This window comes from Xiphophorus maculatus, chromosome 17 (genome assembly GCF_002775205.1).
Source record: "Xiphophorus maculatus strain JP 163 A chromosome 17, X_maculatus-5.0-male, whole genome shotgun sequence".
Lineage (NCBI taxonomy): Eukaryota > Metazoa > Chordata > Actinopteri > Cyprinodontiformes > Poeciliidae > Xiphophorus > Xiphophorus maculatus.
This window is the reverse complement of record NC_036459.1, coordinates 13,374,031-13,390,042: the sequence shown is the minus strand read 5'-3', so window position 1 is coordinate 13,390,042 and position 16,012 is coordinate 13,374,031. Positions and strand designations below refer to the sequence as shown.

At 41.4% G+C, this 16,012-nt stretch overlaps 1 protein-coding gene across 1 annotated transcript; it reads left to right on the top strand.

Annotated features, from left to right (window-relative positions):
- Window positions 1–1,231: 1,231 nt before the first annotated feature.
- fbln1 (fibulin 1) lies at window positions 1,232–13,668 on the top strand. The gene is made up of 22 exons (XM_023350433.1): window positions 1,232–1,553; window positions 1,633–1,738; window positions 2,646–2,781; window positions 2,899–3,046; window positions 3,604–3,663; window positions 4,301–4,390; window positions 4,994–5,125; window positions 6,767–6,904; window positions 6,984–7,127; window positions 7,205–7,327; window positions 7,422–7,547; window positions 8,105–8,239; window positions 9,123–9,260; window positions 9,342–9,485; window positions 10,135–10,257; window positions 10,397–10,522; window positions 10,606–10,725; window positions 10,868–10,990; window positions 11,252–11,375; window positions 13,016–13,158; window positions 13,253–13,393; window positions 13,468–13,668. Exons 1-22 carry the CDS (start codon window positions 1,499–1,501, stop codon window positions 13,605–13,607), a joined length of 2,715 nt encoding a protein of 904 aa, XP_023206201.1. The 5' UTR covers window positions 1,232–1,498; the 3' UTR covers window positions 13,608–13,668.
- The last annotated feature ends 2,344 nt before the right edge of the window (window positions 13,669–16,012 follow it).

Genomic DNA, 16,012 nt, shown 5'->3' with positions numbered 1-16,012 from the left:
TTTCCCTTCACTCTGTGCTGCCAGTTTCCCAAACTTCCAGTTTTATCACAAAGAAGCCTCTTTTTTTTCAATCCTAGATTTTATTTGCTAGACTGTTATCGCTCTCAACTTAAGAGATGTGATGTTCAGTTTTCCAACCTTTGACCTTGATTGCTTCATTTTGATTAGATGGAGGGAAGTGCTCACTTCCAGAAAAATAAGTTTTGGCTTATGTGTGACAGCGGAGTCGTTTAGAAAGCAACGGTTTACACTGTCACTTCACTGCTAAAGGTCGCTACACGATGCCATTAATCAACAACAAAATCAATGTTGAGCATAAAAAAAGCTTCCTGAGTTTAGAATATTTGTAATGGAACCAGATTACATGATACACAACTGACTTTTGCATCACAAATTCATATGTACCATCTTCATTTTTGCCTCCGTTTCTAAATACGTTCAGTGCGTGAGTGGATAATCCAGGGCACAGAACTAGCAATAGCGTATAATGATGTTAATAATTTGATAGTGAATTATTTTTACTATCAAAATTTGCCGTTTATTCATTTTCAGATGTCACATGACGACAAACTGCAGCAACCTTTATACTGCAAAGAGACATTTCTGCACTTGCTCCTATCAAAAAATAAAGTCTACATACCACTGAAAATCAAAGTTTTATATTTGCAATATGTTTTTTATGGGTTTAAAAAAAACATTAACTATGAAGAGATGAGGAATATGTTGCGGAATGGAACATTATAGCAAAAGTTTACCTGTTCACAAGGAAATGATGAAGGTATTATGCTGTTAGTGGAATCTGTGTAAAAATACATAGAAAGCGTACCATTGGCAAATTTATTGCATATTTTAAAATACGTTGTAATGACAACACATTTAGTCATAATTTCCCCTTTAAAATAAATATTTATGACATGGTGTCAAATTATTGTGATATAAAATGTCGAAATAATGACAACCTCACGATATTGAGGTCAAAATTCGAACCTTAAAAGCCAGAATTATGACATTGTGTCGAATCATTATGACCAAAAGTCAAAATGGTGACTTCGGAAGTAGAAATTCTGGTTTTGTTTCTCAAATTGAAGAGAGTGCGTGTTTTAATCGCTTTTTTCTTTCAATTGGTGAAAATGGGCTTCCGTAGATTTGTCAATTGTTTTTTTTTTTTTTTTTTTTTTTTGGACAAAGTTACTAGTTTGTCAATTAAAATCCCGTCAAAACAGTCGAAAGTGTGGCAACACGCAAAGAAGAAAAGGTGTTATGAATACTTTTGGAAGGCGCTGTGTCGCTGCTGCTGGCTTCATGTTATCTTGCTGATGGCGTCTTCGACACACTTATTATCGGCCGTGTTTTAATCATGGCAGCTCCTTGGAGCCCTCCCACTCCGCCGTACGGGCCCGCTCCGTGACGCCTCTCCAGCGGCTTGTCAGAGCTCTCCCCCCCCTCCTCACTTCAGGCTCATCTCTCGCCTCCTTCAGGGGGTCAAACTGGGCCTGATATGGCGCACGAGATCGTCCGTTTATTTTCCCTCTACGCGGTTTTGACGGGGATTGGTAAGGAACCAAATTGAAGTCGGCAACTTTAAATTTTCGCACCGCATTAAAAACCTGTATCGTCGTTCCTGCTTTATAGAGAGCAAGTTTACTTCTGTGCATGAGTGCTGTGAGGCTGGAAGGGTGGCAGCCCTGAGAAGGCAAGACTGCACGGCGCTTCCACGTTTCAGCTCCCACATTTGCAGGTAAGAAGCAGCTGGACACTAATTGTGCCGTAAAGGCCTAGCTGGAAAAAAGCAAAGCATACCTTCAGGAATGCAATATTGGATCTCCTAGTGGAGGTTCTAAGAGGCCTCTAGAGAGCAGGTCACCGAAGGGCCCTGTTCTGTTGTGCGTGTGCTATTAATACAACAAAGCAAAACGAAGAGGACTTCTGCATAATTCATACGATAATTAAATATTTGCTGTGAGATGTGTGTGTGGTTTATTCTTTAGCTTTCATGGCTGAGTTGGATTTGAACAAACCTGAATTTCATGCGTTATAATCCCAGGTGAGGTCTGAACACGCTGGGCATAAAAGATGTTAAACTAAAAACGGCCAAAGTGCAGTCCAGGCTCATTCACGAACAGAAATGACCCCCTAATTTAATCGGAATCAAAAGTTACAACTTGGATACCAGTTTTGAAATCATCAGTCATCAGTGGGATATTATAGCTATCTCCAGCAACAAGACAAGATGGTGAAAGAAAATGTACAGGTGGTTTAGGTTGTGTTCAGTTTGGAAGTTGTATTTGCCAAATTCCTTGATGGAAGTACACCAAGATGGTGTGTTGTGTTGCTACTAGTTAGCGTTAATGATTAGCTCCTGTCTGATTTTATTTCCAGATCCAGTTTCCAAGCTAATTTGAACACAGTTGACTTGTTTTCTAACTTCCCATAGCAGTGAGCTGTACTACTGTTGTAAGACTCATAACTTTTGGCCGTGATATTATTATTTTGTCCTCCTTTATACCATCTTTGTTAGTCAAAAAGATAACGCCTTTTAGCTCCTCACTTCCTGCACAGAAGGAAATAACTAACATAGTGTTTTACTTTACGTTGTGCTTTATTTTTTAAAACTGCAGTCTCATATTTAACACTACATTTCTCAGCATTGCCAAGGAGCACTGCTGTCGGGCTTTAGCGAGGAAGCGAGCCTGCGACACTGGCGTTCAGGTGGCCCGTGGTCACGGGGTCTGCGAGCGGCCCCTCTTCACAGGCTCCAACTGGGAAGCGCAAATTTCGCAGGTGTGCTCTCCTCCACGCCTCCAGACACAAGCAGTATGCACACAGCATGTTGGAAAACACACACTTTGTTCTCTTTAACGCACGTTTTGTTTTCTTCAACTTCCTTCCCTTGTTTAGTCATGCTGCGACTGCTGCACACTGGGCTTGAAAACGGACAGCACGGGCTTCAGCTGCGACTTTCGGGACCTGCAGCTGGACAAGCAGTGCTCTAACGCGGCTAAAGCCTGCTGTGAGAAACCCAAGGACATCACTCCGTCTGCTAAAGGTGAAAGGTCGAAGCAATCCTGTGCTCCCGGCGCTGATTGTCGGTATTATCTTACATCACCGTCTGGCTGTGCAACAGTAGGATTTCGACATCAGCAAACGTTGGGTGTTCAAACGCAATCCACTGTCACGCTGCAAAATCCAAATACGTTTTGGTGTAGTTTCTAGTGCAAATATGTTAAGATACTTGAAATAAGACAAAACTAAGTTACAAATAACTTTTTAGCAACATATAGGAGCGTGTTTTTAAGTAAAAAATATTCCTTAGTGTTGATGAAAACATGCTAGCTATAAGTGAAATAATCTGCCGGTGAAACCATATTTTTCTCGTTGAATTAGTTAAAATGTTCTTATATGTTGCTGGAAAGTGACTTGTATTTACATTTATGTCTTATTTCAAGTGCAAAAAGACAAAAAAATATTTGTTTTTGCAGTTCATTCCTTCTTTTTTGTCATCGAAGGTAACACTCATTCATCATGAGTGTGTGCTCTTTATCCTCTGACATTCAATATGACTTTTTTTCCCCCCCCTTCATTTTACCCATGTTTTTGTCTCAGGACAAGAAGAGCTTAAAGTGTCGATCTCCAGGCCTCCAGACGAACCAAATACCTGCAGAGGTTTGGCACCTTCGGTTTAATTGATTTCCATTTTTTTGCTATCGCCTTGGTTGCAGTTGTAGGAAGTCGTAGTCTCTTTATGGTTCTGTTCTATTTCTTAGATTTTAAAGTCACATGTATAGGAATAAAATGAGACATTGAGTCCTTGCTAGGTCTTTAAATTAGACACAATCTTAGAAAAAAACAAACAACAAAATCAAAGTCCTTTTTTGTTTCAATTTGAAGCAATCAAAGAAACTGATAACGTCAGTTTCTTTGATTGTTGTTGGGGGGGGGGGAAAGTCGATCGAATTGTCTCACCGGCGCTTGCTCTTGCTTTTTTATTCACAGCTCTTTTAAAGTCAAACTGTTGTCCTTTAGATACTACTACAATTGCTTTTTAAAAATTATTTTAAAACATAATTTTTGATAAGGAGATCAGAAATCAGAAAGTCTGCCCCAAGTACTAGCAATACGTAATTCCAAAAGCCAGTTACTAGATAATAAACATTTTAGGACACTGTAAGGAATAAATAAATAGTTGGTTGTGGTCTGAACTGAGAAACGGTGTCTTTAAATGACACACAAAGTGGTGTGTGGGTGTGGGTGTGGGTGTGTGTGTGTGACGTGCCTCCTGACACATCTCTGCCGTTTTCAGAGCTCAACTGCTCTCAGCTGTGCGTCGGTAACGGAAGATGCGTCTGTAACGACGGCTTCTGGCTGCAAAGGGACGGAGTGACGTGTGAGGGTAAGTCACCTGAAACGCACAAAGTCAACTGATTGCAGCCATGTGGTGGAGAAAGTTTGACCCTGCTGGTTGTGCTTCCAAGAGCCATAAAACACAAAATCCTTCCAAGTATTTTTGGTCTAGTTTCTTGTGCAAATACCTTAGCACGCTAGAAATGAGACAAAACTACCTCACAATAACTTTTGAGCAATATACAGGTGCTTTTTTATGTCAGTAATTGATTAATATTAATGGGAAAAGTACTGGATATAAGTGAAATAATCTGCCAGGGGAACAAGAGATTTTTCGTTAAAATATTTTCACCCATAGCAAGTACTTTTTCATCAATGTTATGGGCTTAAAACAAACTCCTAGATCTTCTTGAAAAGGCAATTATAAGTTATTTCAAGTTTATAAAGATATTTGTAGAAGAGAGTAGACCAAAAACTAATTCAGATTTTGTGTGGTTTGTTTTGGGGGGAGGAGGGAGGGGTTGCAATGCAAACGAAAGTTTTTTTTTGTTTTTTTTTTTTACGCCGTTTCTGTTTTGGTTTTGTTCGTTTTGCTCTTCCTTGAGCTTTTCGCTAAAGTTCTGAGAAGATTCCTGACGTTTCGTCTCCTCAGATATTAACGAGTGTCTCGCGGGCAGCCACAGCTGCAGCGCCGGGCAGGTTTGCATCAACACGGACGGCTCGTTTCTCTGTCGGCTCAGCTGCCACCCGGGATTCACAATCGCAGACAACATCATTTGCAAAGGTAAGCAGCCTCGCAAGAGACATGTAAATGAAGTCTTCGTGGAAGAATGAAAAAAAATAACATTTCCATATACTTTATCATTTTTTTTTAATCACTGTCTTTTTATTGAGTTTTTTTTTTTCCTTTAGTACATACAGTTTGTGAGTACAAAGAAGTGTATCTAACACATACATAAAATAATACACACAGAGAAAATAATCCCTCCAAAGTAATCCCATTTAACCCACCCAGGTCACTGCCTAGTAGGTCCACCCACTACATTCCTATCCCTGACAGAAACGGAACACATTTTAATAAAATTAATTAACTTAATTAATCTGGAGCATTATTGTATGTTTTGAAATGAGTCAAGAAAGGGTCCCGATGTTTTTTCAAATTTACCAGTTGCGTGTTGAAGAGAACATCTAATCCTTTCCAGTTTTAAACACGACATAAGGTCACATAGCCACTGTTTATGAGTTGGAGGGGCAGCACCCTTCCACCTGGTCAGAACTGTGCGCCTCGCTATCAGTGAGCAAAATGCCAGGGCCTGCCGTTTAGAGGCCGATAAGGGCAACCCCCCGCCACTGAACCCAAAGAGAGCCAAGAGGGGGCCAGGTGTTACCACCACCCCGGCCAACCCGGACATCGTACGAAAAACATCTGTCCAGAACTGACCAAGAGCGGGGCAGGACCAGTACATATGAACTAGTGTGGCTACAGCAGTTTTGCATTTGTCGCAGTATGGGGTGACTTCTGGATAGAAACGAGACAGTTTGCTTTTGGAGAGATGGGCTCTATGTACTATTTTGAACTGAATGAGACAATGGCGCGCACACAGAGACGTTGTATTCACCAGTTTAAGTATAGAGTCCCATGTCTCATCTGGTATAGATATATTCAAATCTTCTTCCCATGAAGTTTTAAGTTCAGGTGAGGAGGTCTCTTTCATACTCAACATTTTATCATAAAGCCAAGAAACCAGCCCTTTACGGGTCGGGTTCAATAATAGGATGGTTTCCAATAGTGTAAACTCTGGCAGAGAAACTGAGCCTGATAAGTGAGACTGAATAAAGTTTCTGGTTTGCAAATATCTAAAAAAATGGGATTTAGGTAAACCATATTTAGTGCTAAGTTCCTCAAAGGATGCCAAATTCTTCTCTAAAAAAAGGTCCTTAAAATAAGTAAGCCCCCTCCGGTGCCACTCTAGGAACACCCCATCCTGAACAGATGGTTTGAAAAAAATGGTTAAGTGCAATTGGACTTAAGAGGGAAAAGTCATGAAGTTTAAAGTATTTCCTAAATTGGCCCCATATTTTCAGTGAGTGTTTCACTACAGGGTTTGAAATAGCGCTAACTGAAGAGAGTAAAAGTGGGGAACAGAGCAAGGCAGGAATGGATATATTGTTACCACTGCGCAGCTCCATAGCCACCCAGTCAGGACAGTCACCCAGGTTGTAGTAGAAATACCAAAACACTGAGCATCTAAGGTTGGTGGCCCAATAATAAAACCGGAAATTGGGGGAGGCAAACCCCCCCTGCTGTTTAGGTTTTTGGAGTTGTAATTTATTAAGCCTTGGGCGTTTACCCTGCCAAATAAAAGACGAGAGAGTCGAGTCTAGCTCATATACTTTATCATTTTAAAAAATATATTTTTTTTAGACATAGATGAGTGCGCTGTGGGGAGCCATAACTGTGGAGCGGACTACGCTTGCATCAACACACCCGGCTCGTTCTACTGCGGCCTGAAGGTGGCGTGCAGAGACGGTTTCACTCTGGACGCTTCCGGAAATTGCATCGGTACGTTTGCTTTCGCTCTCAGTTAAAAGCAGCTCGTGGATTAAAGAGGATTTCTCCCAAACAATTCCTCTCCCACCAGACATCAACGAGTGTCTGCTCCTTTCCAACCCGTGCCGACCCGGCCAGACTTGCGTCAACGCCGTTGGCTCTTACGTCTGCCTCGGGAATACGGTCGTCTGTCGGCAGGGCTACCATCCAGCGGCGGACGGGACGCGCTGCGAAGGTCTGAGTTGAAGTCGTCTGAAATCTGCCTTCTCTTTCAATTTCCGCCCGTTCACGTCCCCCCCCCCCTTGCCCCAGACGCGGACGAGTGTCTCGTCGCCGACGTGTGCGGCAGCCACGCCTGCGTGAACCTGGACGGGTCGTACCGCTGCGAGTGCAGAGCGGGCTACCGCTTGAGCAACGTCACCGGAGTCTGCGAAGGTTTTCGCTCGTTTCTCTGGGGGAATTATTTGGGTGGGGGCGTCGGAGAATAAACGTGAGAGGTTAATTTGTTGCGCCGTTTTGTGCTCTTCAGATATCAATGAGTGCAAGTATTACTCCCGGCGACTCTGCGGGCACATATGTGAGAACACGGAGGGCTCTTATCTGTGCAGGTGCATATCCGGGTTCAGCTTGGCTCCGGACGGAAGGACCTGCGAAGGTAAGCTCACTGCGACGCAACTCATTTCATATTTCAAATGGCCGACGCACCTCTTTCCTTTTTGGGATTCTAAATTATATTATTGCGACAGTTGTTACTACAGCAACTTTCACATAAAGAGTTAATTTAACAGAGAAGCAGGCCCTCAGGATTACATGTCCTCTACTTTACCTGACATTAGGCACGAGGTGCTTTTTTGCAGATTTTGTTGCCTAAAAAGCTCAGTCTTAGTCTCATCAGACTAGAACACATATTTCCAGTTAAAGTACCAGTAGGCGGCAGAAAAGCCTTTTCAGCAAATGGTTGGCATGTACAGTTAGTATGTGTCTTAAAAAAAAGTGATATATCTCTCTTTTTAAGTTTCTTTTTTTATGTGAATTTATTTGTTTTGACTTTGTAGAAGGAATAAATCTTTATGAAAGTAACATTTTCAGCCAGAGAGTGTGTGACTCTGACTGAAATAAATATTTCAAATTCATTTTATTTTTGACTCTCCCACCGTGTTCAGTATCTTGTGGCTGAGCTCGGTTACTGCAGTGTTCTTTTCTCTCCTTCAGACATCAACGAGTGTCTGACTGGCCGTCACAACTGCGCCAGAGGTCAGGTTTGCCTCAACACCGAGGGCTCGTTTCACTGCCAGCGCGAAATCGCCTGCAACACCGGCTACAAACTCACAGGCAGCTCTTGCCAAGGTGAAACCCCCCCCCCCCAAAAGATTACTATCTCAGGATGTCAAAAGTGTTCTTTTCACACTTTGTGATTTTGCAGCCATGTGTTTCAGTGTGGTTTAGTGGGATTTTATGTGACTAAAGAGATGCAAAGTAGTGCATGATTGCAACGTGGAAGGAAAACAATTTGAGTAATTTTCACAAATGAAAGTCAGAAAGGCGCAGCTCTGAGTCAAAACATTGTGGAGTCACCTTCAGCTGCAGTTGAGCTGCAAGTCTGTTTTTTTGTCGCTACCAGATTTGTACGTGGCCTTTATGATGCTGCTTGCTATATTTGATTGCACTGGATTTCATTCATTCCACCGGATTTTCCAGACTGTAAATTGCTCCAGGGTAAAGGTCGCATTTGTCAAAAACGTCTGTCACAAAGAGTAAAAAAGTAGCTCCTGAATATGGAATTGGACAAGCTGTGGAAAAAAAGTGTGACCTATATTCCAGAAAATACCGTATTTATTTAGTCTTATTGTGAAGAGAGTTAAATATAAATGCATTTTTCTCCATTATTAATCATTTATTAATCATTTTAATCCACTCTGCTGTGTATTCATCTATCAAACAAAATCCCTTTGTAACTAGACAAAATTTGACAGAAGTAGTGTTTTTATTTTGTTTTTTTTTACCTGCATGCTGCCAGATGGCATCAATGTGAAAAGATATTCAAATATATTTGATTTTAGAAAGTAGTCATTGGATACAGAGACCCCTATTTATTAATATTTTAGCAGCTTGTTAATGAGTTGAAGGGTTAGGGTTACATCCTGGTCTCACATAACCCCCAAAAAGAAATAAGAGTTAGACAGCCCTGCTGAGGAGAAAGCCCTTCTTAACAGATATTTCCCTCTGTCAGACATCGATGAGTGCGCTTTGGGGAGACATGACTGCGGGGCAAATTCCGCTTGCGTCAACACGGCCGGCTCGTTCTACTGCGAGCAGAAGCGGGTGTGCGGAGACGGTTTCGCTCTGGACGCCGCCGGCGGCTGTGCCGGTACGTTGATCTTTCACACTCCAAGCGAAAGCAGCTCCGAGGTTAAGGGTTAGCTCTCTTAATAATTTTCTCTTTTGCTAGATATTGATGAGTGCTCGGCCCACACCAGTCCATGCCAGCCCAGCCAGACGTGCGTCAACACGGTGGGCTCCCACAGCTGCCTCACTAATGCGATCGCTTGCCCACGAGGGTTTCATCTGAGCGTGAACGGCACACGGTGTGAAGGTAGTTTTAGAAATGCACGGCTGCCCATTCAGGTCTTTATTTTGCTTATGAATGTTTGTTTATGTGGGGCTTTAAAAATAATCTGAGGGTTGAACTTGCATTTATAGTGAAAAATGACTTCTAAAGATTTTGATTTATCACTGAGTCAATAAATTTCAATGAATGATGTTGGATAAAAGACAGATTGTTTTGAGATTTTACTATTTCCTCCACAGTGTGTTCCACAAGAGTATCAATAAATATCAGAAGTAGTATGATTAAGTGCGATCACTGTGTGCAGTTTGGTGATATAAATCACAATTCTTTTTTTATAAGTATCTGAAGATTATTATTATTAATAATCAAAAATGGGAATCTTTTTCAAGAACAGTATTTTTGTTTGTGGTGTCATGGCAACCATACAGTTACCTAAAAATGACTTTATTTTTATTTTTTTACCATCATTTGTTGTAGTAGTACCACAAAATACTGTCCAGCCCGAGCTTATCCAGCAGTTTCATGCGATACAAACAACTGATTCTCATCCGTTCTCAGTCGTTGCTTGAGATGTTATTTAAGATATTCATTCTGTGTCGTAGTTTTTCTTGGTGAAAAACTCTGACTTTCAAAAAAAAATGTTTTTTTTTTTTACTTATTTATTTCAATACAGACGTGAATGAGTGTATGGTTGGCAGTAAGTGTGCCAAGCATGTGTGCGTCAACCTGGAAGGACTGTACCGCTGCGAGTGCAGAAGTGGCTACATGTTCAACGGCGTCACCAAACTGTGCGACGGTACAGAACCAGGAACTTGATTCATTTTTGCTAGAGGACTAACAGCTTCTTCATGTGACAGAATTATGAATTTGTTTGTCGTTAAAGTCAAATAACACTTTTAAAGCTTGTTTTCTCGCCCCGCCCCCCTGCTGTTCAGATATCAATGAGTGCACCCATTATCCCGGTCGACTCTGCGCCCACAAGTGTGAGAACACAGAGGGGTCGTACCGATGTAGCTGTGCCACCGGCTTCAAGCTGGCTTATGGTGGCAGAGACTGCGAAGGTAGACATATTTTTGAAACAAACTTTGGTCTTTTTTTTTTCTTTGGTCTTTTACCAAACTGCTTAAAATCTGCTTGACGACAGACATCAACGAGTGTGAGGACAAACCCTGCAGCCAGGAGTGCACCAATGTCTACGGCTCGTACCAGTGCTACTGTCACCGCGGTTACCAGCTGAACGACGTCGACGGGACAACGTGTGAAGGTGTCGTTGCTGCAAAGCAGAACAACCGAAGATAGCTGTGTTCATCTCTAGAAGACAGAAGAAGATGTTTAATTTTGGGAAGAGTCCCAGGTGTCCTAACATTGATTTTTTTCCCTTCTTTTTGTTGTCTCCATCTTCTCAGATATTGATGAATGCACGCTGCCAAACGTATGTTCTTACCAATGTGTCAACACGCCTGGTGGTTTTAACTGCACCTGCCCCACCAGTGGTTACACACTCTCGTACGACGGACGTACTTGTCAGGGTAAGGGGGGAAAAACATCTTAAAGCATCTTCAATGAGCATTTTAAAGGTATTATTAGACTAGAACTACTAGAAATGCTACAGTGGGTTAATGGAGAATATCAGGAGTAAGTGAGGAGCCTCGTGGTTCACTCTAAGCAGTTTTGAGCATCGCTGAAATGAATTGCTGTAATGGCCGGTAACATGAACTAACCATTATCTGCTGCATGGGGTTCCAAGAGTTTAACTATGATTAAGCGTCTTTGATGTTTGTCTTTTTCAGACATTGATGAATGTGCTGCAGGAACTCATTCTTGTTCTGCCAAGGAGGCCTGCTTTAACGTCCAGGGAGGATTTCGCTGTCTGTTCTTCGAGTGTCCTTCTAACTTCAGGCGAGCAGGAAAGGGGTAAGAATTCAGAAGGTTGCTAAAGTCAGAGGATATTTGCCTGAGATCATCACACAACAAACAGAAAGTTTGAACTTATGTTATGTTCATTTTTCAAAGCTTCTGTCTCTGAGTGATATCGCTTTAGATTTTCACAGCATTGCCAGCTTAGGACGACTGGCAGGTGTTTGAGTCATTGCTTTTAGCCTGGTAGCTATCAATCACTAATATTAGAGCATCGACCTCAACACACTCGCTACAGTGATTCCTCGCCTAGATGAAAGTGACACAACCTTCACATTCTAAACTTCTGCTTTTCTAACTTCCTGCTCCATCCGGCTGTGCTGCCATGCTATCGCTAGCTGAACTAGAACAACAGGTGGAAATCCAGCTTTGCCTACCGTTTAATTTCTGTTCTCTAAAGCAGCTTAAGATTCTTTTAAAGCATTTCAAATGTGTAAAATTTGAAGTTCTTTGTCTTAAATATATATTTTTGCTACATCCCTCAGCCACCACAAGGGGGCAGAGTGACTGCAGCTCTCCACTTCCCAACCTTTGACGTTTTGGCTCTTATTTGTTTGGTTTTGATCTAGTGATAAAAACTTCACATTTTCAGCTGTTTTTGTTGTCAAGATTAGCCCTGCCTTAATTTTGTACTTTTAAGCTGGTCATAGTTGTGAGTTTGAGCGATCAGAATTAGTTCTGTGTTAGAAAACTATCAAATCCATATTCTGTACTGAACACTTTTGATTCACAAACACCTGGATATTGAAGATTTTGACAAAGAGCCGGATTCGGAGCACTACATGTCCGGTGTCAGTTTTTCGGCTTTATATTATTTCTCTCTACTTCCAGTCAGATCGTTAGCCTCTTTTCTGTTTATGTTTTATGTTCATGGAGTCAAAAAAATGATGAAGAATAATGTCTCTTTGGTCTCCTTTTCACCAGTTCTCCTGTACTTTCTCTGCTGTGGTCACTTCTAAAACCCAAATTTCCCAAAATAAAAAGCGATCCAAGCTGCCTTACCAAAACATCAAAGAGGAACGCGGTCTTAGCGGACAGCAAGAAAAATAAACGTGGCATTTATTTTGGGGCACCTGGGGCTCAGCCAACTCACTGAGGCTCAATTATTGGTGGGACGGTGTTGTAGTTAGCATGATTAATGGGCTTTTCAGTGTTGGCGATGGGTGGCTATCAGTTAATTCGCTGAAAACGATAGCAAGTGGCCACTTGCCTGCGTTGGTCAGCAGGATAAATGTAAGCAGATATACCATCTTGTCGTGGTTGTTTTTGTGGGCTGGGTCGTGCAATTCGGATGTATCAACAATATAGAGTGAAATGTGAATCTAAATGCTCAACAAATGGATCATCCAGCAATTATTTTCAAATGTCAGCTTCCTAATTTTTACTCACATTTATGATTAGATTCTCCACCTTATGGTTTTCAGTTTCATTTTGGTGGCAGAGATTCATCGTTGTCACTTTGGCCTCATGTGCGGCAAACAACTTGCAGGAATGTTTGGATTTGGGATCAGGGTTCTGCAGGATTCACTACTAAATTTCATTTTTGTATTCCTTCTTTACTGTCACGAACCCGCTGCCCTCCTCTGCTTCTTCACCTTTCCTCGTCTCTCTTCCTGACGACTGCCCGGCGCTCTCAGATCCGCAGGTAACGCGTCCGCCGTGGTGCGTTGCGTCAAGGCGTGCCAGGAACACGACGGCGACTGCGCTCGCGACCCCGTCCGCATCATCACCTCCACGGCTCTGTCTCTGCCGACCTCGCAACGCTTAAAGGAGCCAGAGGGTGAGACCGGCGAAAGAAAACGTTTTAGTCTTCGGCCAATCTGACGACCCCACTTTTTTTTTCTTTTCTTTTTTTTACCTGTTTGTTCCAACAGAGATCGTGTTGCTGCGGACGTCCGCGGCAGCGAAACAAGATCTTCTCCCGGAGGAGCCGGATGTGTTGTTTGATATTTTAGCAGACGACGAGCTGCTCTCTTTCGACGTGATAAAGCGTGCGCAAAACGACATGCTAGTCGGTAAGGAGACACGGGATTTCGCTTTATAAAGTCACATTTACATTGTTGTCCTAAATAATTTTTTTGTCCCTCAGGGGTGATCCGCCAGATCAAGCCCGTATTGGGCCCAAAGGAGCTCATTCTGGAGGTGTCCATGAAATATGTCCAGTCAGGAGTCGTTTCTCAACAAAACATCGTCCTCATTCACGTCTTTATCTCCGAGTTCTGGTTCTGAGAAGGGAATGTAAAGGTTTTATAGATAATTCTACTGGTTAGGAATGAGAAGAAAGAAAAAACATGACATAATTAATGTAAATATACATCGACAAGGAAAACAGTGGCAAATTTCAGTTTGTGTGGAGGTTGTTTGCATAGTGCTTTGAATTCAGTTACAGGTGTTGATAGTAACCAGCGCAGGTTACTAACATGCAAGGAGAGATTTTTGTGCTCCACAGTCTTCAGCCTCTGTGAGGTCGTATGTATGCACAACATGGTTCACGTTTCAGGCAAGTTGCATTTTTTATTTTTTATTTTTGCAAAGATGACACTATGCCTGACGGGAAATTGCAGATTTACAGATAAAAGGTTCTGTCAGTCTAATTGATCAGACGCAAATAGCCATGAATCTCCAAGATATGCTACTTATGTTACTTGGAAAAAATATACCAGAATATTTTATATTATTTCCAGGCGAATTGGAGTATTTCTGTGATTCTTCGTGAGCAACATGAAGGATGTTGAGGTTAAATATGAAATTTGGAATCAATGAAAGTGGTCATTTTGCCCCGTCTCCTCAGACATAGATTGATACTTGAAATTCTTTTTGCTAGCTGTAGTCGCACTGCGTACCTTTCTAGAGACACTTGCTCTTACAATGCTGTGCTTTCATTTTTTCACCACATGGTAACACAATGCTGCACTCTCATGCAGATATAGGCATTAACACAAATATATTAAATGTTAATTTCTTACCAAATGCTTAGCTAAAGCTTTTGTCTTTTAGCCATATGTTAATACAATGCTAAGTTTTGTATGTTAGCAATATGCTAATACCTTGCTAAGCTTTCATATGGTAGCAAAACCCTAATAAAAAGCTTAGCTGTCATTTGTTTACCAAGTGCTAATGCAATAAGGTTTAATCTGTTAGCCAAATGCTAATACAGTCCTAACCTTTCACTTGTTAACCAGATTCTAGTACAATGCTTAGCTTTCATTTGTTCAACAAACCCTAATATAGCACAAAGCTTACATCTGCTAGCCAAATGCTAACAGATGTAAGCTTTCATTTATTAGCCAGATGTGTTGAAATATTTCAAAGCAGAATTTGCAGGAAAAAAAATTATTTAGAAGGTGGCCAGTCAGTTCTTCTATACATCATAAAAGTGTTTCAGTTTAGAGTTTGTTGCCTTCACTCTTTGTGAAAATGTTTTCATTGTTTTGTTTTTGTTTTGGCGTTACTTTCCTGCCAAGAAAAATCTGTAAGCAAATAAAGCACACAAACTGTCCTCAAACATTGCACACACATAAAACAGACTTTGCAAACTGTTATCCCCTACAAAGCAGTGTACTCTACTGGGTTATAGAGTACACTGCTTTTCAGTTGTCTGAATATCACCCTCCTGTGGTGTCAAGGTTCTGTCTAAGGTATGACATGACTGTTGGCAGAAATTTGGCGCAGAGCGTTTCGTATGCGAGTAGAGCTCGTTTTCTACTCGAGGACAGTTTGTGAGATACGTTTTATATGTGGGCAACATGCTTTATTTGTTTGCAATGTTTTTTTTTGGCAGAACAATTTGTGAAACATATATTTTTTGTGTGCAGCATGCTTTATTTGTTTGCAAAATTTTGGCTGGAAATTAACTCCATATTTTGTGGACTTGCTTCTTCTGATGCCAAACTTCTGCATTTAAGTGCTTGTATTTAACTGAAGCAATAGTGTTTTTTTCACACAAAAAAAACATATATATAAAAAATTAATAAAACCATCTGTGAATAATAAAAACCTTCAGTAGTGTGTTGTTTCCTTAAATACTGTCTTCTGCAACAGACTAAACCATCCATCAACTAGTTGGCATGACTGAGGTTTCCTACAGTTCTAAAATCCAATAGAATGTGCTGCTTTCCTGTAATCCAACTGCTCAGATTCCTCCCATCATACTGCTCCACTTCCAGTTTGTGGGGGTATTTCCAGTTATTCCACTCCAGTGTATAAATAATGGGATTTCTATAACTGGAAAATTTGCTTCTTCAAATACTTCTTCTTTAAGCTGACAAATTGCTTGAGGGTGGAAGCTTTTTACCATCCGTAATCAACTCTACTTGACACGAACCTTCCTCAAGCCACAGCTGTGCTGTTTTTGGCCGCGTGGAGAGACGGAGGGAACGACATAGATTTGTGATCTGAAGTGTACCACAATTTTTGGAAGTCACAAGTGATTTTCATGTGACTTTGTTGCTCCAGTTGTAATGTTTGCTCCAACGCCGGTTGGGGGAAATTGTACATTCACTGACGAAAATGAGAACTTGCTCCACATGCAGACTTGACGGTGCAAGTGTGTTCTGATTTACCTGTGTCACGTTGAAGTGCTTGTGCTATTTGTCGAGCTTCACGTCCTTCAATTCCGAATGCCACCATTTGCG